A 21,278-nucleotide genomic window follows, 5' to 3' on the forward strand; every position below is an offset into this window, starting at 1 on the left:
ACACGTAACTGATCACATATCCAATCAAGACCAATCAAATAACTGATTTGTGCTGAGAAATGAATGTACTCATACCAACATAGTGAAAAATTTATGCTGGCCTGAGATGAAATAACAAAAAACCAGGACTGTCATCTTGAACAAAATCTTAAATCGGAGAACTCAACTGATATCACAAAGCAATTCCAGAGCTGCATCCTGATAAACAAGCTATACAGTATGGCTGACTTTCAGAAAATAAAGCAACCACATCCTCCTCTGTGAATAGAATTTAAAGAATAGCCAACTTGAATCTGATAATAAAAGTGTAACTTAGAATAGCATCTTTTTTTTTTAATGCAGTGTTTTATCCTGTTTTGATCTCAGTACATATGTAACATTTTCATTAATAATTTCCCTCCTTATGTTATAACATACAATAGAATTATATAAAGATTATTATTAATTTTGGATAAGAAGTTAAGGAACAGACCCCTCTTACACAGTACGTCTAAGGAATTAACTTGGAACAAACATAAAGGAACATAACGTTCTTGGGAAAATGCTAAATAACATCTTGGTGGAGATAGCTCAGAATTATAAAAAGCTTGGATTCAATAACTAAAGAAAAATATTTTGCCAGCAGGACACACAAGAAAAAACAAATACTTGAGGCTTAATGCAGCCATACACAAAAAAGTGTTTCTTTCTTTTAACATTTAGAGAAGGCTAATTTCAATCCTAAGCTGACACATTCAGTGTTTACTCTGAAGAAGGCAAAACTAACATTTCATTTCTATTTCTGTTATATTATCAACCATATCACAGTCATCTCTCAAGCATAATGAAGGCAGTGACTCCAGAAGTTAAAGGACTGTTCCAGGCATTACTGAGAAACAGCCTGGTCAATGTAGATAACACACCATTGTATATTTTACCTCTGTTTACCTCACTTGACACCTGGAAAAGAGCAGGCATACTATCAATAGTAAACAGCATCATTAAAACCATGATCACATTTGAGCATGATCTAAGCAAGACCTGTAATGTAACATCTGAAATATACCACGGAGAACCACAGGGTCATGCAACTAGTTACGCTAATTTTTTTTTTTTTTAAGTAAAGTTTTTCTAACTAGAGCAGTAAATGGGACAATTCCATCCAAACTACTAGCTACATTTAAATGCTATGAGCAATATCTAGCACCATGGCTGATAAATAGATAAAATCCTATCAAGCAAAATTACCCTCCCCATACAATGGAGAAAAGCAGACAGATAAACCATACTGAAATACTGGAATAATAAAATGGGCTAGGAAGGGAATATGAGCAAATAAATGATAGCTTGATGAACACATGAAGGATACCCTACCACTAGATAAAGACTTCCCTTAGAGGAATAAGCCCAAGTACACATTCACAAGCTAATCATGCAAAACACTAAACACTTGGATCAGACTTGCCTGTCTCTGTAGCTGAAAATGGTCTCCTCACATCTGAACACAGTTATAAAAAGAAATAAGGCATTCCCCAAGCCTGAGCAGATGAATTCCTTCCCTTCTCGTAAGATAGAAAGGAGAAGATCAGATTGAAAGACAGTTATCTAAAAGATGTTTTCAATAGCTTAGCTGGAAAAGGACTAACTCCATGAAGTTCTCATCAGAGGAATATATTTGTCTGCTGGGCTCAACTACTGAAAAGATTCAAGTTTCTTTGCTCATCTCATTCATGTTGATATACTGCAGAGAAGTTATCCAACTTGGCAAATCAAATCGTCTCTGAAGTACCAGAAGCAGTCCTATATGCCAAATTACTTGAAATGAATGCAGCCTGAACACTTATTTATGAGTTCTTCTATTGGAAAATGAAGATAATATACATGATCACTTAACAGGAATGTTCTCTAACAAATTGCAAAGTGTTCAAAATCCACCAGTGAGACTGATGACATAAAAATGTTTTTAAAAGTTTTTAAAAAGATCAGCAGCCACAATTTAAGAGAGCACCCAGCCTTAAAACGCAGACAAAGCATTCAGTTTTGGCTGCACTCATCCACGCAATGGGGCAAAAGCATTTTGTTAAGGTGCTAGTGCCAGAGTACTTATTGATTTATCTAAATAATTCAGTTACTGAAGTGTAAGGTCAATAAGCATACAGATACCAGATATAAGGCTAGAGAAATTATCGCGTTATAAAGGAATAATCAGGGATGAATGGAAAGCTTACCCATATCCTGGGCTTGCTGAAAAGACTCTAAGAGGAGCAATCTCCAGAAAGAGATCCTTTCTCAGTGGCAGTCAGCCCTTAAATGGGGTCTAGGAGAGGTGGAGCCTGGCTCCACCCCTTCTGATCACACAGGTGAAGTTGCCTTCACCTGTGCTTCCGCAGCTGACTCAGTGCTTGCCTCAGGTGGTTAATCAGAGATTCAGGCAGTGATTCAACAGTTCCCATACACTGGTGATTGCTGCTCTTCCTCTGAGGTTGTTCATGTTCACGGTAAATGACTCCAAGGTATGCTCTAGTCTAAGTTATCCAGAGACAAGATCAACGTTCCTAGCTGAAAAGATGATATGACACTGCTCTGCTGCTCAATGCTTGAAGATTTCAGTGATCACGTAGTACTTAATGTGATCTGAGGTCCAAGTGACAGAAATAAAAATTTCTAGAAACGAAGATTCCTCACCATGCTGCTGAGATCACTTACACTGAAGTAGGAATCATGACTCCTTGTAACAGTTCCACAGCTTAGCTGCTGCAACTGCTCCCTGGCACAAGTTGAAAACCACAAGCAGCTGAGACTACTTTCCATGAAACAACTTTGCTTATGTCTGACAGCAGAAGAAAGCTTGTGTTCTAAGGGTCTTCAGAAGAAAACTGGTGGGTTAATAATGCTGACCTAGATGAAATTCAGCACCTGCCTCAAGTAAATATTTAGGATGATCATTCAGGGATTTTTATGCCTTTTGTTAGGGTGGAAGTGTAAAGTAAATAGGCTGGAATTTCACTGCACACTGGCACAAGCAATAGCTGCTATGAAGGCTATCTCCCTGAGGAGGTGCCACAGCAATCAGTTTTAAAGGTCGATTTGCAACCTGGGGCAAGGATCATATCATCAGGGTAAAGTACTTAGTTCTAAGGAAACTCTGCTGTAAGAACTAACCCTGACAGATTCTGGAGGCAGAGAAAGGCTCACTGCTATGAAGGTAAGCTCAGTTCTTAAGTTGCTATAAGGGAAATGGAGTGGCAAAATTCCATGCTTCTCTTTTCCTCAGGCCTCCTCTAACAGACCACAAATCATTGCATCAGAAAGGACTGCTTGTAACTTACCCCTCCGCAGGCACAGTTCTTAGAGAAGAAGGATGAAGAGTAAGTACTTGAAAAATGAACTCAACACTTTTTTCAAGATCCCTACTGGATTTGTGTTGTGTCACTATCTTCTTCTTCCAAAGCAAAGTCACTCCTAACAAGAAAATTCATGGGTCCCAGCATGATGCCGAAGACTTAAATGGACAACAAATATAGGATTTCTCCCAGCTCCTGTTAAGAGTTGCGGACAAACCCCTGAGTACTTCCTAATACATTTACATGGTGGTCCCCTAAACAAATGGAAAGAATACATATGGATACCTGAAAGTGTATCAAGCCCTAATCTGTGAAATATGGCTGGAAGCCCAACATCTTAAGCAGTGGATTACAGAATGTCCAGTAATAAAAAATAAAAAATAAAATCAAAGACACAGCGAACAGATCAAAAGACAGCTAGCTGTTAAGATGTGAGAAGAGCTATGAGTTAATCCGTAAGTTGGGTCAGGCTCCAGTTTTGTTAAAATATGTGAAGTAATGGGGCATGAAATCACAATGTTATTGGAAGACCAAAGTCATCCATCATTGCAAGTCTTTGGATATACGCATTTTTTGAATACAAGGATGCCTTTGGATAAGCACTCAAAAGCGTAAGTCTCCAATCTTTCTTAATATATGTTAAAACTGGAGTGAAATTGGCTTGGTATTTCTGTTTGTTACAGAGAAAATGGCAAGGAGATTGTTGTATCACTTTTATGAAGCAAACCTATAGCTTTGCAAAACAAGTGACAAAAAATGATTATTTCTACCTTTGTGGAGGTACAGACTATCAGAACAAGTTATTTTTGGCAGTACAGAACAGGGACTTGACATTTCAGGTTGATGTTTACTGAAGTGAACTTCTTCTGAAAACATCTCAATAAAAGAAGTTTCAAAGTTCTAACACGGTACCCTAATTCAGCTTATACCTGGTACAGAAATAAGTTTTAAAGATTTTATGAAACTCTGTACAGCTCATTACTGTGAAATCAGTTTGCAAACTACAGATACGCCACGATTCTAAAAAAATTCTTCATATGCAACCTTTACTTGCTAAAATACATTACACTTCACAGATGCCTTCTAGTCTCCTTACCTCTTGGCCTGAAAGGTAGTACGCTGCTAGAAGGCCTCCAATGAAGCGAATATTGACCTCAAAAACAGATACTTCAGAGTTCTGGAACATGAAGAAAAAAATAAGTAATTAACCACTCCTCTAATCAATAAAAAAAAAAAACGTCACCATGGCAACTGAGACATGAGTAGACAGTCTTAAGTTGTACCAGGGCAGGTTTAGATCGGTAATAGGAAGAATTCCCCAGTGGAAAAGTGGGTCAATATTGGAATTGCCTGCCCAGGAAGGCAGGCAATTGGAATTGGTGGAATCTCCATTCCTGTCACTAAGGGACATGGTTTAGTGATGGGGCTTGGGAGGTCATCTTGATGGTTGGACTTCAGGATCTTGCACATCTTTTTCAACCTAGATGACTGTATGATTTGAGATCTTAAACCAAAGGTTTTTACTATTCAACTACCTAAATCCACATTGAAATTCCTCTCTGTACCTTTGTGACACAATGATAATTTCAGTTCCAGCTTCAATTGATTTTTAAAAATCAGATTAGCTTTTCTCTTCTTCTCTGATCATATTATCACTACAGTGTGCAATTGAAGCTGTTTGGGGATGGTGGAAAAGAATAACTTAAAAAAAAAATAAAACTTGAGCCATATAAGAAAATCATTCAAGCCCTCTGTATTTAAGGCAACTTGTTAACCTTCATTATACGGCAAGCTGTAATTTAACCCCCAGTGTGACATGTAAATTTATTCCACCTAAATCATAAATTAATTCTGCAAATTCATACAGACAGCCTCACAACAGATGAAAGCTACAGCAGTTAATTTATTCCACATTCATGATGGCACCATTATGTCTACACCATCTCTGACGTATTTAGCATCTTCAGTTTTAGATTGAATAATTATTTGGCACTAACTAAAAAAAAGTATTAAGTAGAATTTCTTTCTTGTTTGCCAGACAGTAAATGTAAAACAAACAAACAAACAAAAAACAGAAAACAAAGAAACACTAACCAATCCTTTCTGAAATACAGGATTTAATATGAGGATAACAAGAAGCATTTGCTCAATTCTGACTGAATATTATTGTTTTATTTTGTTGGTCTGGGGAGAAATCCTCTTTCACAACAGTTGCTACTCAGTAGTTCCAGCTATTATGACCTAGTAAAGCCTTATTTTTTCTGCATTAATTTCTTCTGTAGAGGACCTACTGATTTTCATTGATCACTTTCATTCTCTAACTGTACTTGTACTTTGAAAATAGTAGATGTATCTTTAGTTATAAGGGGAGCTTGAAAGCTGTTCTGTTGTGGGTTTGTTTGTTTGTTTTTTAAATATAAAGTCAGAAACAGAGAACTTCATTAAAGTTCACATCTGAACTTCAGATGCAAACTCCAGCTGAAAGACTTCTTCATTCTCCCCCCAGGCAGAATACCATGAAAAGGACTAGAGAAATAATAGGACAAGTTCTACTCACCACACTGAAATCAAGATTCTTGTCAATCCACTCTTGTCCTTCTCGGAATTCATCACGAAGCCCCATTATATAAAGAGTATCCAGTGCATCTACTATGGTAGCACCCATTTGTGAGTTTCCTACACACAAAAAGAAGGATTTCTGTTACAAATGATGATTACTTTTCTTGAACATCACAAGCGTAAGAAAATAACCCAATCAGCAGCAAAACAAAGTTTCTAAAAGATAACAGTATAAGGAATGGCCAAATTGAGCAAGGAATTAACGGCTACTCAAGAGGATCACATCTCTTTCAAAGCTTCAGCTCTCTGACATACTTTGGATTCTGGGGAGAAAAGACAACAAAAGACAGAAAAAAATCTCTTATCTGTTTTCACAACTTGAACAAGAGTAACTCCTCTTTGACACAAGTAAGGGACAGAAGTGCATTCTGCTTCAAAAAACTATAAGGAATTCTAGCACTTTATTCTTGGACAAGTGTTTAAAAAACACACACACACAAAAGACAAAGCAATTCATATATGCAGCTATGCCTTGTATTTCCCAACATTTACTACTGAACTGCTTTGCAGTTATGGAAGCTACCCAGAGTCTGAAAGCACTGATGGACAAGCAGGGTGTCTTGGCTTGGCTTGACAGATAAACCAAACAGCACCTAAATTTTTCACTGTCTGCTGAGCCTCAAAAATCTGAGGTGCTAATGAGTTCTGGAATTACCATCAAAGAGGAACATCTGAAGCCAAATGAAAATCAATGACGCTTTATCCTAAAATGCCATCTGAAAAAGAAGCAGTTGATCGATGAGCAACTCCTGGGTTTGTAGGAATAAGACAGCTGAACTGGTGGCAAGCTCCAACCTCCTTAGGCCACCTCCATCTAAGCTTTTGCAATTATGAGGCAGACATTTTTGTTTCTGGAGGAACACAAGAATTACTACGGGTTTATTTATTTTATGTTTGAATTTCTACAGGGCAGTGTTGCTACCTGGTTGTTTCTCTTCATTCATTTCTGCATTTTATTTGCTTAGAGATTGGTTTATTAATTTATTTTTATCTACAGCACAATAGTAACTTCAGTGAGTCAACAACCCCATAGTAACTCTTCTACACACTTAAGTAACTGTTGCTTACAACTTAATTTCATTCCCTGATTAATAATAAATTAAACACAATAATTTTGCTCACAAAGTAATCACCAACTAATTTCTTCAAAAATAAGCGTGCATCCGTTTCAATGAATTTGAACTAGATATAGAAAGCCTTAACCCAGTGGTGTGTGAAAAATATTCAATCCAGATTGGGATATGCTACATTTCTTAAGATGAATCAGAAGACATACCCTTTGACAAGTTAGCCACTAGGCACACCTATAATTCTCAGGAAATGAATTCAGTTCAGTGCAGAAGTACTGTAATGTAAATCCATTGCTCATGATGGAGTGTTGCTTTTTGGGTGAGCTACAGAATGCACTTACTTTTACTGTTTCATACGCACAATATGACAGTTTTCTAATTTTTCACTTCAGAGACATGCCAACTGGCTCGTAACACAAGGACTAATTTCAGTTCTAGCTGACAAGGTAGTTCTGATGTAAAGTCAGAATATGTAACACTGCTATGGCACTCCAAGTAATGTCTGTTGTTTTATTTAAACCACAGTGAAAATGATTCCAAGTACACAAGATGTTTGTGAATAGGGATACAATGACAATCTCTCTCATGTAAGATCCTCTCCTTCATTGTTTGCAATCGCAGAAATAAACACAGTTCAACAGAACAAAACAGATTTCTCAGCATTTCCCCCCCAAGAGTCAATTAGAGGTGTAGGTTCATACTCTAATCTTTTTTTCTGGGCTGCACTCCAGGATCTCCCTTGTGTGACTTTTCGCTTCTCTCCTCTTTTATGCCTATCCTTCCTAGACCCACAAACGCATAACAGAGCAGTACTGAGAAAAGCTGTTTGTGTTCATACATGCCACTTCCCCTGAGTAGAGACAAGTGCCTCTTTCTGAGATGCAAATCAATATGGTTGTAATTTCTGGATTATATGGAAGATTAACCATTTCTTACAAAGGTCTCTTAAGTTTAGCATTTATATTCCAACATACAAGAATATTTTCATTTCTCTACTGATGACAGGCTGCTATTTCACATGGATTTGGTCTATTTTTCCATTTTCTTCTTACAGATACAGTAATTAATCCTAACAGCTCACCAGAACATCTTTCTTGGGGAAGACTGGGAAGAGCACTTTGTTTTTCAGACTTTTTGGGAATACGTTTCCAAAAGACAAGAGATAACACGTTGCAACAGGTTCTCTACCCAGACTTCTTCCTTAAACGTCAATTGGGCAGCATAAATCCCACTCTTCCCCCAAACCATCACAGAAGCAGGAGTCCAAAATGTAAAGTTATTTTTCCAGAAATCTTGTGTCTACAAGAACAGAGGGTATATCAGGAGGACATAGGGACATATCTTTTGACAACTGGCCCCTCACATACCTATACTTCTCATGAGATGAGTTCAGTTTAGTGCACAAGCACTCTAAGAATCAGCACCTCCAGAGCAGTGCCGAATTCCATTACAGAGGATAACAATCCCCACAAACACCTTAGCTGTCCCATGTAGCAACTACAACTGAAAACCATTTGTGGGCTACAATAGCTTGGTTCAGAGATTCAAATTCAAATTGCTCTCAGTTTCTTTCTTGGAGGACTCAAGATATTTCTGTGTGAGAAATGTCATTCTTAACTTGATTCTAAATATGAAAAGCTTCTGGTCAATTCTTGTTTCTGCTGCAGCTCACAAGCTAACCAGAATAGGCAGTGAGGTTGTCATGGCTATCTTCTTCCATCTTAAAATGCACAGTACCAGCAAATCAGCAGCTGAAAACTGAAGTAAGAGTTCAATGGCCTGCCTCAGAGTTCCACATAGCACTATGGTGAGAGCAGTTTATAACAGACAGGCAGCTGTAATTCCTCCTATTGGTGATGCAAACCATTCACCCTTAACTCCCTAAAAGAAGTCATTTTTCATTCACAATAGAGTATGTGGGGGGAGTTTTGTTCTTTTTTTCTTTCCTTTTACATTTCATAGCCATGTAAAGATTAATAAATTTTTGCTTTAAAGGAGACGATAGTCTCCATGGACTTCAACTGCATGAGTTGACTGAAAAGTGATCAGTAACCCTAAATAATCAAATAATTTAGAGGATAATACAATGCTTACTACTACCTCTACAAATCTGATGTGCTATTGCTCTGGATACATGGTGAGCAGATGTCTCATTGTGGTGAAAAAGGCTATAAGACAATTAAATTATAATAGATAATAACACTTCTACCTGAAGGCACTCCCCCCGGGGCCTGCCTCTGTTCAATACAAAGCCTCAGTTGGTCATGTTGTAAGATAATAACTGATTCCAAGAGAGTTTGATTTTACAAGTGTCAAATCAGGAAGTTTCTTCTTCATATAATTACAGTTCTACTTGTTTGAGCTCCAAATTTAATGAAGTTTGTCGAATGAATGCAATGTTCATTCTTCTAAATAAAACAGAACATTCATCATGAACTAATGAAAGGAATTTACTTGCAAAATAGATCAACTATTAAACAAATCACGCACTCATTAAGGAAGAGTATTACTCAAAAGGACTGCAAAATAGTAAGTTGAGCTTATATTTAAGTAGACTTCAGTTTCCTGATATTAGACAAATAACTCCTTTGTTTAATAGTACATGAATCCACAGTTTGAAATAACTAGCAAATGATACGACTGTGTAAACAGTAGGGCTATTAAAAGAAAATTGGTCTTTTTATCCAAAATTCCTTCAATATGCTGAAATGCTAGATGAAAAACTCCTTGATTTACATCTTTTTGAAGCCTCACAAAAGACTACCAAAGTATGAGAAAACAGATCACTATCATGTGCTCTCTGACAAAAAGTCTATGAAGAGAATAAGTAGCCCATTTTCTTTATAACAAAACGTTAAGTATAAACATTTAGAAGACTTGATACTAGATGCAATGCTTAGTCTGTTATGTGGAAACAGAAAGGACTGTGAGCATTGAGGTACTAAAGAAAATGTGTAAACTGAAAGGAGACCTCAAAAATGACACATCATGTAAAGAAAGAACAAGATGATGCTCTGTCCTTCGAGACATTCAAGGTCAGGCTGGACCAGGCTCTGAGCAGTCTGATCTAGCTGTAGATGTCCCTGTTCATTGTAGAGTAGTTGGACTAGATGACCTTTAAAGGTCCCCTCCAACTCAAATGATTCTATGATAAATTATTTGCGAGCAAACTGCAGTAATGCACCCTGAGTTGAAAAGCAATCATCAAGCAGGTACTTCACGGAAACTTTGATTATTTGACCTGTCACTCATATCTATTCTTTACTTCAACGAGGCATACATCACAGACAAATCCAATTACTTCTGGAAAATACTTCCACAGGGGCTTTCATTAGCCCAAGCTGAGGGGTGAGATTGTATTCTGGGTCTGGCTGTGATTAAGTGATTTTTTTTTCATAAGCAGCCTCTATAGTGCTATGTTTTGGATTAGTGACTAAAACAGAGCTGACAACGTATCATTGTTCAGACTACTGTTAAGCAGTGCTTGAACAGCACTGAGGCTTTCTCTTTTTCCCCCACTCAGCCTGTCAGTCGGTAAGCTGGGGATGGACACAGCCAGGACAGGTAACCCAAACTAATGAAAAAGGATATTCATACCATGTAACATCACGCTCAACAATAAAACATGAGTGCAGGGGGGCTGGGTCTATCAGGTAGCCATCCTTTTAGGTCTGGCTTGGCAAGGGTCTGCTTGTGGGAGGTACTAAGTGATTGCCTTTTTATTCCGTGTACCTTCTCACCACTCCATCACTGTTTACTTAAACTATCTTTATCTTGACTCATTTTTGATGTTCCCATTCTCTTCCCATTTGTGCTGACTGTGGGGCTCTGCAGTACTGAGCTGCTGACCAGGGCTAGCCCACCAGAGCAAGGGACCAGACTCAAGAAAAAGCAAAGCTGCAATTTGTACAGCCAACAGATTCCAAATAACTAAAACTACGGAAAGTAACATTTATTTTTCATTCCCTTTTAGTGTCTGCTGCACACTAACACAGGTATTACAATACACTTGGCAGCTAGCCAAAGACCAATTACAGGAATTCCCTAGCAGAGTTATTACCTGAGCCAAGAATTTGCACCAGGTACTAAAGAAAGGCGGCATTGCCAGAACAGTTTGGCAGCCTCCAGATGCCACAGACTTAAGGAAATGCAAACCATTCAAAAGGAGCCTTTGTTATCAAAATGCAAAGTGTGTCAAAGCAGGGCTGCAACAACCAAGCCAAGGAAATAGGCCTAAAGAAAAACTACCATGAAGCCATTACAAGGAAAGTCAAATACAACAGGCCTAAAAAGTATGTGTAACCATTCTCATCCTTCTATCATATGCAATGACTGAAAAGGAAATATTTTCTTACGGGAAGGTGGAAATAGATATATTTATGGTCCCTTCTAATCCAAGCCATTCTATGACTCTGTGATTAACACGAAAAGATGAAAGACACCAGAAGTGGGATCCTCATCAGTTCCCTTAAAATCAAGGTAGGGTAGAGACTAGAAATCTGGATATAAGGACGAGGATTTCACTTTCAAGCAGCAGGATCATGGGGTGATCCTACTGAAGGACAAGGCTTTAAAATTAAAACCGATCTTTTGGAGCAGAAATAGTATTTGTCTCAGAGACCAATACTTAGTTCTCTCTCTTTTTTTTTTTTTTTTTTTCTCCAAGGCCCTGGCCAAACTCCCTCTACCAGAAGGAGAATCTACTTCTGTCGGTGCAGAACATTTTTGATTACCAGCATGTTTTACTGGGGGAAGCAATCTGTAAAAGGACTCCAAAGAGGAGCAAAGTCCTGAGGGGATAACTCAAAGTTCAAAGTTAAATTTTGCCTCAGACATGTGAGCCTGATTTCAGTGCAATACTGAACCTGCAGCACTAACCTGATGGTTTGGACAGGTCTAAACACAGAGCAGATTCTCCCTGTCCTATCCCAGTGACTCCAGGGAAAAAAAGGGGAAATCCAAAGCCTCGAGTTCATACACTCTGACATACACTGTACCTTTAAGACAAGCATTGTTTTGTTTTGTTTTGTTTTGTTTTGTTTTCATACAGGGAAGTGTTATAATCCCTAGCACTAGAGTGAAAATGCTTCCCAGGTAACCTCAGCCTGATATTAAATATTGAGTTATTACAGTCTCATGTATATCCGTACTGACATTCTTGCCTGGCCAACTAAAATATGGTTGGAACACGTTGACCAGGTGAGGCTATGTGTTTCAACATGTAGCAATTTCTACTCAAAAAGATTCACAGAATTTGAGTTTTTAAACTGTAGCAGCATGATTTCTCAATGCAACAGACAATTGTAGACCTGGTAGAAAAATAAACAACATAAAAATTAAAAGCAAACAATTATTACACCAGTTCTCTTTATCTCTAATGAGTTGCTGGCAATAAAGCTGCCACAACTGAAGCACAGAACTTGTAAAATATCTTAATGACTGACAATGAACAAGATAATGTTTAGGAAAATGAATTCAACTTTTGAACAGAGTTTAATTCCACTCTGAAAACAAGTGCCTCAAGATTACTCAATGAAACAATGCTTTTCATATAAAACTGCAACGTACAATTCCAGCTCAGCCATAACATGCGACAAATAAGCTTTTATGCATCCATGGAGAAACCAATTGCCTTTAAAATTTTAGACTAATTAAAAAAGCAGAACAAAGCACTAAGCATGTTGATTGCTTAGTTCTGTTAATTTACTGATAATAGGCAACATGAAAAGAAGTTCCCAATCTTTTGTACCAGGCACTTAAAGTATTTCAGCATATAAACAAAATGAAATAATTGATATAAAGCTTTCCTTTATTTTATAAATGAGGAAGTAATAGGAGCGAAGCACTGAAGTGTATGCTAATTTTTTGTTCTTTGAATCGACTGTAAAGTGGACTTGCAGGTGGATACTATTAATCAACAAAGTGCTGCTTAAATAGCTATCACCTTAAGAATCAAATTTAAAAATTTGGAAGTATACTACAGTAAACCTTTATCTTCTCTGAACTTCCCATAATTACTTTACTTTGCTCTCTTGGCCTTTCAGCTTAATTCAAAATCCATACTAAAGTCGAATGCAGGCCCTGTAGTACAAAGCCTGCATCTTCTCAAAACTAAACTTGAATAGGACACAGCATGTTAGTACATACATAGTACAGTACTATTTCAATTTTCTGTGTTCTTCTACCACTATTTCCTTTTTGTTGGGAAATTTGGTTATTTAGTTTTTAATCATAAACGCAGAAGGAAAGAATGGACTGTGTGTAGACTGTAATTAAGATTAATAGTGGAACTCCAAGCCAAGGTAGCAGAAGAACAAAACCCAATGATAACCAAAAGGCTGCAATGTGTGACTATGAGAATAAGCTATGGATTAAGAAAATATGGAGGTAGAGGAGACAACAGTAAATTTTGTACAAAGGAGGAACACAACAGGATGGAAGAGCATGAGAGGGGACAGAATAAGGGGCAAGTGAATGGTGATGCCAATGAGCTACACACAAGGAACAATCAAAGCTAAACAAAAATACAGATCTGGAGCAATTCTGAGAAATCAGGAAGTGGAAAACTAAAGAGGAGTACCTGTGAACGATGGCTCAGAAGCATACAGAATTCAAATAGAGGTAACCGTTAGTTAAATCCAGCAGCAAACAAGGTAATTCTGTGATACCTGACAGCAAATACGAGAGCATAGTGCTGCCTGGATTCAGGTATGGTTGTGCAAACAGAGCTATGGAAACCTTGCATATGAAGCAAGCTAAATACTGATCTTCCAAGACAAGAAAGACAAGCTCCTATATATAGTTGTAAACAAAACCAGCTTGGCAATAGGAAAAGCATCACAAAAAAAATGAACCTTTGATGTGACCATGATGTCACATAAGCTTTTCCATCTTTACATAATCAAAAGCTTGGGCCATTTCTACACACTTTGGTCCAAACCACACCACAAATTTTCTCTCACTCAGTTGAAGAGGAACTAATTTCAGTCTAGTACCCATGTAACTTTACCAGTCTGGTAAAAAAACGAATAATCTCTGATTAAATAAAAGGTGTATTAGGCACAATCACAATGCTGCACTCACATGGTTAAATGCTTCTGCATTACAGCTGCCTCATAGCTGGCTTCAGTTGACAGTGAGGCACACTCATACCTGCCTCCAATCTTGTATGTATGTCCGTGAAGCTGTCCTTTCCATATTTAGTTTTAAAGCTTGGAAAACTACTCCCCTACTTAGTTGCCATGCTTATTTACTTAATATTGAAGCAGCATCCAAAATAGATTGCATAGGCTTAATTTGTTATTGCATGCTGTGCTTGTAGTTCCAAATGATAGGAAATAAGCCTAATTTAGGAATAGCAGCCCAGCAATCTAAATTGTTACCAAGACAAAACAAAAATAAGTCCAAAGATTTCCAATGAAAAACACTTTTTTTTTTTCCCCTCTCAGAGCAAACCATCTGGTTTGTAAGACAAAAACAGGAAAGGAGATGGTACCAGAGAATAAAAATTCTCTATATGATCCCAAGCCCTGAACTCTAATATGATGTAATTTCATCCTTAAGCATTTGACGTAGATTTGTACCTCAGCATTCTATAAAGCAGATCACAGAAATAAGATGTGTTTGTCTAATCCCACTTCACATCTGCATTTCATTACAAATTTTTTTAAAGACAGAATTTTCAATCTACTGAATAACGTCATGGGATTTTATTTTAAGAGTTCAGAAACATGTAGAAGAAAAGCCGCTAAGAAGAACAAATCTAAATAGGAGGTAGGAATTAAAACAGACTGGGTGAAAAGCATTCCATGGGACTACTGTATTACTCACAGAAAGGACAGAAGATAACGGCTGCCCACAGTGAAATACTCTGATATGCAAAGCCACACTTGTGACAATTTAACAGAAGAGCAGTAACATCCAAAAAATGCTCTTAGCGAACGACAGTTATTTTTTATGGCATCAGCACCATAAGTATTTAAGAGGAAATGCATGGCCAGATCATATCTACCTGCACTCATATAGAAGTCTCAGAGAAAAACCATACTGTGACCAACCACCACCTCTACTGCAGTGGAGCAAAGTAATGTTTATAAAACACTGCTTGCTGGATTAACAGCATAAGAAGACAGGTCTAAATTAGATGAACTGAGGAAGAGTCACGAGTAACAGTGAAGTAATGCTGCACACTGATGTCTTCAACACACATCAGTGTTGAAGAAGTCAACCAGCATTTGGACAGTGAATATATACAGAAGGTTATGTGAGAACATCCCTTAACAAAGGCTCCTAAGAAAAAAACTGTACAGGATAAGAAAAAATTGTTCTCCCACAGATGGATAATGATTAAAAGACTGGAAATAGAGTAAGTACGAATCTACAATTACCATTAGGAGAAAAATCACCAGTGTGATCAGAGATGAATGCTTAGATACATGCTATTCCATATATTAATAAATCATGTGGAAATGCTATACACACTGGATGAGGATACTGAAAAGTAATGATACTACAGAGCAGCCACTCTGCTGTGAGCTTGTAGACTCCATAAGCTGCCTAAAAAGTGCAAAATACAATTTAAAAAGAAACGGGGAACAAAACATGAAACATTCTAATCTTCCTCTCAAAACAATAGGAAAGCTTGAAAAACAGAGAGAAAAGAGAGCAATGTGTAGGGTAGAGAAATACATGTATGAGAAACAGCTTACATCAATACTCTCCACATAAGAAAGACCAAATTGACGACACAGACAGTTCTGTAAACTCATGAAAAGCAAGGAAAACAGGAATAACAGATACTTTCTTTAGATTCTACTCTGATATCAAAGCTAGTCATCTAATACAGCGAGTAGACAGCTAAAAGCCAGAAAAGTTCAAAATGTGGAATCAAAATGTGGAACCACTTGTAGTAAGATGCTGTGGGAACCCTAAAGCTCGTATAGACTCAAGAACAGAATTGACAGAGGAATAAAAAAATAAGCTATGAGTTATTAACTAAAACTTACTGCCTCTGGCTCCTGAAGCAGTAACACCGCACAAACTCAGACAGTACTGGAGAAACACCCAGTCACTACATGCCTTTCCTGTTCTTACATTTCTTTCCTAGGCACCTAGTGGAAGAGTGGAAGAGTAATTATCACGTTTCACCTCTCACCCACCCTGATGGAACTTTTCTTGCAATATAAGAACACTGTTCTGACTCCAGATTAGGCCAGTGGTTCATGAGAATTATGTTCTTAAAACTCTGTCTTTCCAAAATGTGTTACTAGGCAAAAAGAATACACATTCACAGTACTTATGTTCAACACCGTCTCAGTGTAGTCACTCATAACTGCTTTTACACAGGTCACAGTGGCATTTGGCTGTTCAAAGGCCAGTTTCCTTTACTTTAAAATGGAAAAGATTTTTTTTATCTTTTCACATTTTTCTTAAATACAGAGGTCTGGCCGAAATTTGTATTGTACAGTTAGCTCTCTTTACTAGAGAGTAGCGTGAAAGGAGTTTTGCCCCATTTGTTTTCCACAAAAAAATTAAATAATGGATAGGTTATTTATGCAAGTATAGTTAAGACAAAACTACTATTCACCAAATATTTTTCATAAAAACAATAAGAAGCCAAGAACCAATTTGTTAACTTATATATGCATAATTCCTTTACTGTTTTTATTTATCATCCACATGGATTCAGAGGCTGAAGTATACACACAAAAAGGATATTGAGCAGGAACTGACTTAGGATTTTTACAATTAGAAGACACGTTAGACTTATTAGAAGGTTTTAACCATGTTTTCCAAAGATTGTACCTTTGCATGATATACACTTTTGGCTTTATCATTTAGTTTCCTCCCAGTAAAAATGTTTTGTTTTCGTTATTTTTAAATATTTGTTGGTTATGTGGTAGTTAAAAATATAGAAAAAGAGGAGGCCTACAAAACCTGACACTCAGTTATAAGACCTTGAAAACCAAGTGGTACTGCAGACAATGTCAGATCAGTTCAACCAGTCCAATAACCATTATAATGAAATAAAACAAACACGTCCAGTAAACTAATGGGTATTTTTCCAGCAAAATTAAAAAAAAAATTGTAAAAGCATTGTCCTGTAAAAGCACTACCAAGAAGCATTCCACCTCTTATTTTCTAGACCTCAGACTCTCCTAAGCTATGCTGTGCTTGCCAGAAGTACAGGAAAAATAAACTCCTTTGCCTGACTCAGCTTATTCTTGCAACAGCCTCACTTCCTCACAATCTGATGAATGCATTTCCTCCACTGTGCCTGGTAGCGCTGCTGCTCCTGCTCCCTGGCACCATGGAGAAACGCCCTGACAGCTCCCTGTGGTTCAGCAACAAAGAGATCTGCAATGAGAGCTTCCCACGCTGCTGCAACAGTAGCAGACAGTAGGCCTACTGACATTCTATCGCTAACAGAGGCTGAGATGGGCTGGCACAGCGAGCTGGGTAAGAGGATGCATGCAATGATTTGGTAGAAATTAAGCAGTTAATTAGTAAGTTAAAGAAAAAAAAAATCAGCTTACTAACTATACCATGAGAATCCTCAAGTTGCTTGCTTTAATGGATCCTGCTTGTTAAACCACACATCGACCAGACTTTATTTCAAAACTAAAGAAAAATCATTGCATCTCTGAACACATCAGAGAAATTCCTTATAGAACACAACAGTTGTATTAGTGGTGTGTTAGGGAAGAGATATAGCACTGCATTGTGGCACTGAGGCTTTACTAGGTAATACAACAATTTGCAACAGTGCAAATACAACTGTAACACAACTTCACAGATCACACTGTTCCCCCTAGAATACATCTAAAACACATTTGGAAGACACTGTAGGTCAAAGTCTCCACTTGCACACCACATGAGATAAAAGAACAGGAGAAACAAGAAAGTACTATAGCTGCTTGAGACAGTTTCTAGCAGGACAAAACACAGAGTACCATCTTTGTTAAATCCGTGTGGGTGAGAATGGACATATCTGTACACAAACATCTACTAATTAAAAATTCAACATTATTTTCATGCTATTAAAACATCTAGACTCATGTTTAGGTATGTATATATTGCCACATCATCTTCACATAATGCAGCTCATCTCTAGACAAAAACTGTCTAAATGCAAAGTTCAGAAATGCACTGCTAGTAGTATGGACAATTTTATAGTTTTGCAGGATTTTGTGTCATTACTTAACACATATTTCACAAATGAGATACCTTCACTTAATTCTTAGATAGTTACAATTACCTACAAGTAATTTAACTCTCATTTCAAAAAGCGTCAGGTCAGATGACAACCAGTGATTTCTAGTCATGCTGAGGCCAATGTTCTATACTGGCAAGGACTGTGGTCTTTTTTTTTCTTTTTTTCTTTTTTTCATTCAATTTCATTCAGATTCTCCTTTAGTTGTTCAGCTTTTCAAGCTTTTCTTTTTTTTTTCCTGAATAACAACTGAAGACTGATACAAACCCATTAAGTATAAACTGCTCAATTTAAATCATAACAAGGTGTCTTCAAAGCTTGTGCTACAGTAATTACATCATCAGATACTGAACTAAAAGATGACACAAATTTAAATCTCTGAACTGTATCTGGACTGAGCAATTTTAACAGTATTTCTGTAATACATTCACCTATGGGCCATCAAACAACTGCAGGATCAAATCACTTTTAAAGAGCATATTTCAGATGGTTATTCTGATCCTCAAATAGCACACAGCCAGATCACACCAGAACAAGACAACCTGAAAACACCAGCAGCTACAATCAGAGCTAAAACCTGAAAACCTTCCAAAGTAAACTCAACATTTCCCATATTTGCTCATCATCTCACATGCATTGTTTTCCACCAGTATTTTCTTCTCATCCTTTGTGACGGCATTGGTGGATGAGGGGAAGGCGACCGACGTCATTTACCTGGACTTGACCAAGGCCTTTGACATGGTCCACCACCACATCCTTATCTCCAAATTGGAGGGATGTGGATTTGATGGGTGGACCACTCGTTGGATAAGGAACAGGTTGAAAGGCCACAGACAGAGGGTGGTGATCAATGGTTCCATGTCCAGGTGGAGGCCGGTAATGAGCGGAGTCCCCCAGGGGTCTGTCTTGGGACCGGTGCTCTTTAACATATTTATCATTGACATCGACAATGGAATCAAGTGCACCCTCAGCAAATTTGCTGACGACACCAAGCTGAGTGGTGCGGTTGACACGGAGGAAGGAAGGGATGGCATTCAGAGGGACCTTAACAGACTTGAAAGGTGGGCCTGGGTGAACCTAATGAGGTTCAACACGGCAAAGTGCAGGGTTTTGCACTTGGGCCGGAAGAACCTCAGGCATCTATACAGACTGGAAGGAGCAGTCCTTGAGAGCAGCTCTGCAGAGAAGGACCTGGGGTTCCTGATGGATGACAAACTTAACACGAGCCAGCAGTGTGCTCTTGCAGCTCGGAAAGCAAATGGTATCCTGGGCTCCATCATGAGAGGGGTGGCCAGCAGGGACAGGGAGGTGACTGTCCCTCTCTACTCTGCTCTTGTGAGGCCCCATCTGGAGTACTGTGTCCAGGTATGGAGCCCCCAGTACAAGAAAGACAGAGAGCTGTTAGAGAGGGTCCAGAGAAGGGCCACGAAGATGATCAGGGGGGTGGAGCACCTCCCCTATGAAGACAGGCTGAGGGAGCTGCGCTTATTCAGCCTGGAGAAGAGAAGGCTGCAGGGTGACCTCATTGCGGCCTCTCAGTAGCTGAAGGGAGCCTATAAACAAGAAGGGAGTAAACTCTTTGAAAGGGTATATAACAGCAGGACAAGGGGGAACGGTTTTAAGTTGAAAGAGGGAAGATTTAGGTTGGATGTCAGGGGGAAGTTCTTTACCAGGAGAGTGGTGAGGTGCTGGAACGGGCTGCCCAGAGAGGTTGTGGATGCTCCATCCCTGGAGGTGTTCAAGGCCAGGTTGGATGGGGCCCTGGGCAGCCTGACATGGTGGGTGGCAGACCTGCCCATAGCAGTGAGGTTGGAACTGGGTGGCCTTTGACTTGCCTTCCAACCCAGGCCATTCTGTGATTCTGTGATTTGTGTTCTAATGAGAACTTGATCCAGATCCAACACAGCCCTACGTCTAGAATGACACAGTGAGGCTGTCAAATTAATCCAGCATCTTAAGCTGCTCAAAACTAGATATTTATGGGGAAAATAAATAAATAAATAAATAAATAAAAAACCCACAGCTACAAAAATCATCAGCAGACCTGCAAATCAAAAGTAACTGGAAAGATGCTAAAACTTTCCTCTCTGGAATATCTGCATACCTTATTTTATCTTAAAGGGCAGAAATAAACAACAAATGTTAGATTTTCAAAAGCAAGCAGCTTTCACAACAGAACAGATTAGCTGTGTTTCACCAACACAGAACCAGTAAGTGCTCCTACTGTGTTATCTACACATAAATATCTTTAGAAGTCCACTAATTCCCAATTATGCTTTCCAAAAGTAGTACCATGCAACTAATGCTTTGACTGGAAAGGCACTATTTAAGATTTTAACTGACTGACTGCATAGTTTGATAGGCAACACTTCTAGCAGGTTCTCCTTGACAGCTTACAGTCACCAGGGTCAGATATCTCTAGAAGACTACCAAGAGATTCTAGCTGCAGGTCAACTAACATAAACTCAGGAGGCTTTCTTACAAGAGTCACAGATGTGCTAGGAACTGAGAAGGAAGTACAATGGGCTGCAGTAATGACAGAAAGTAATTTGGGTCAAATAATCTTTGAGAAAATAATAGGAACAGGTTTTGCTGAGCAGCTTTTATTAAAAATAGCATCAGACTTCAAAAACAGTTCTGTAATGCTTCTATAAAGGCAAATACCATAGGGAATGCTGTTTTACAGCAGGTAATAAGAGACTGGTAACATACTAGTACTAGGAATATTTAGGCTGTATTCTTACTACAAGAACTACCAATTGTTTTGCCTCATCTCCTCAACAACCCACTAAGTCAACAGTACTTGATTCTATTCCAGACTTCATATATCCTGAGCACATTACAGAAAAGTTTTTCATCTAGATAGCCTTGAACAGAGCAATCATAGCATGAGTTGGCTAAAAATTAAATGGCACAAGATAACATCTGGATTTTAAAAGAAGCGGCACTTAGGGAATCAGCTGAGACAGTCAGCTGGAACAAGAGCATGAGAGACCTGAAGGGGAGAGAATTCTACAATTCCTTTCAGACAACAGTGCTAAAATTACAAAACAA

The 21,278-nt window shown here is 38.3% G+C and overlaps 1 protein-coding gene across 3 annotated transcripts in view; it reads right to left on the reverse strand.

The window, feature by feature from the left end:
• The window catches only part of MAN1A2 (mannosidase alpha class 1A member 2), a 136,763-nt gene that overhangs the window by 58,327 nt on the left and 57,158 nt on the right, over positions 1-21,278 (reverse strand). For all 3 annotated transcript variants that reach the window (XM_416490.8, XM_040648426.2, XM_046902796.1), the window contains 2 exons: positions 5,881-5,999; positions 4,420-4,500 (listed from right to left, as the gene is read on the reverse strand). In XM_416490.8, the coding sequence (XP_416490.3) occupies positions 4,420-4,500; positions 5,881-5,999 (200 nt within the window). The remainder of the gene's footprint in view (positions 1-4,419; positions 4,501-5,880; positions 6,000-21,278) is intronic.

The sequence above is a fragment of the Gallus gallus genome, chromosome 1, assembly GCF_016699485.2.
Source record: "Gallus gallus isolate bGalGal1 chromosome 1, bGalGal1.mat.broiler.GRCg7b, whole genome shotgun sequence".
Taxonomy (NCBI): domain Eukaryota; kingdom Metazoa; phylum Chordata; class Aves; order Galliformes; family Phasianidae; genus Gallus; species Gallus gallus.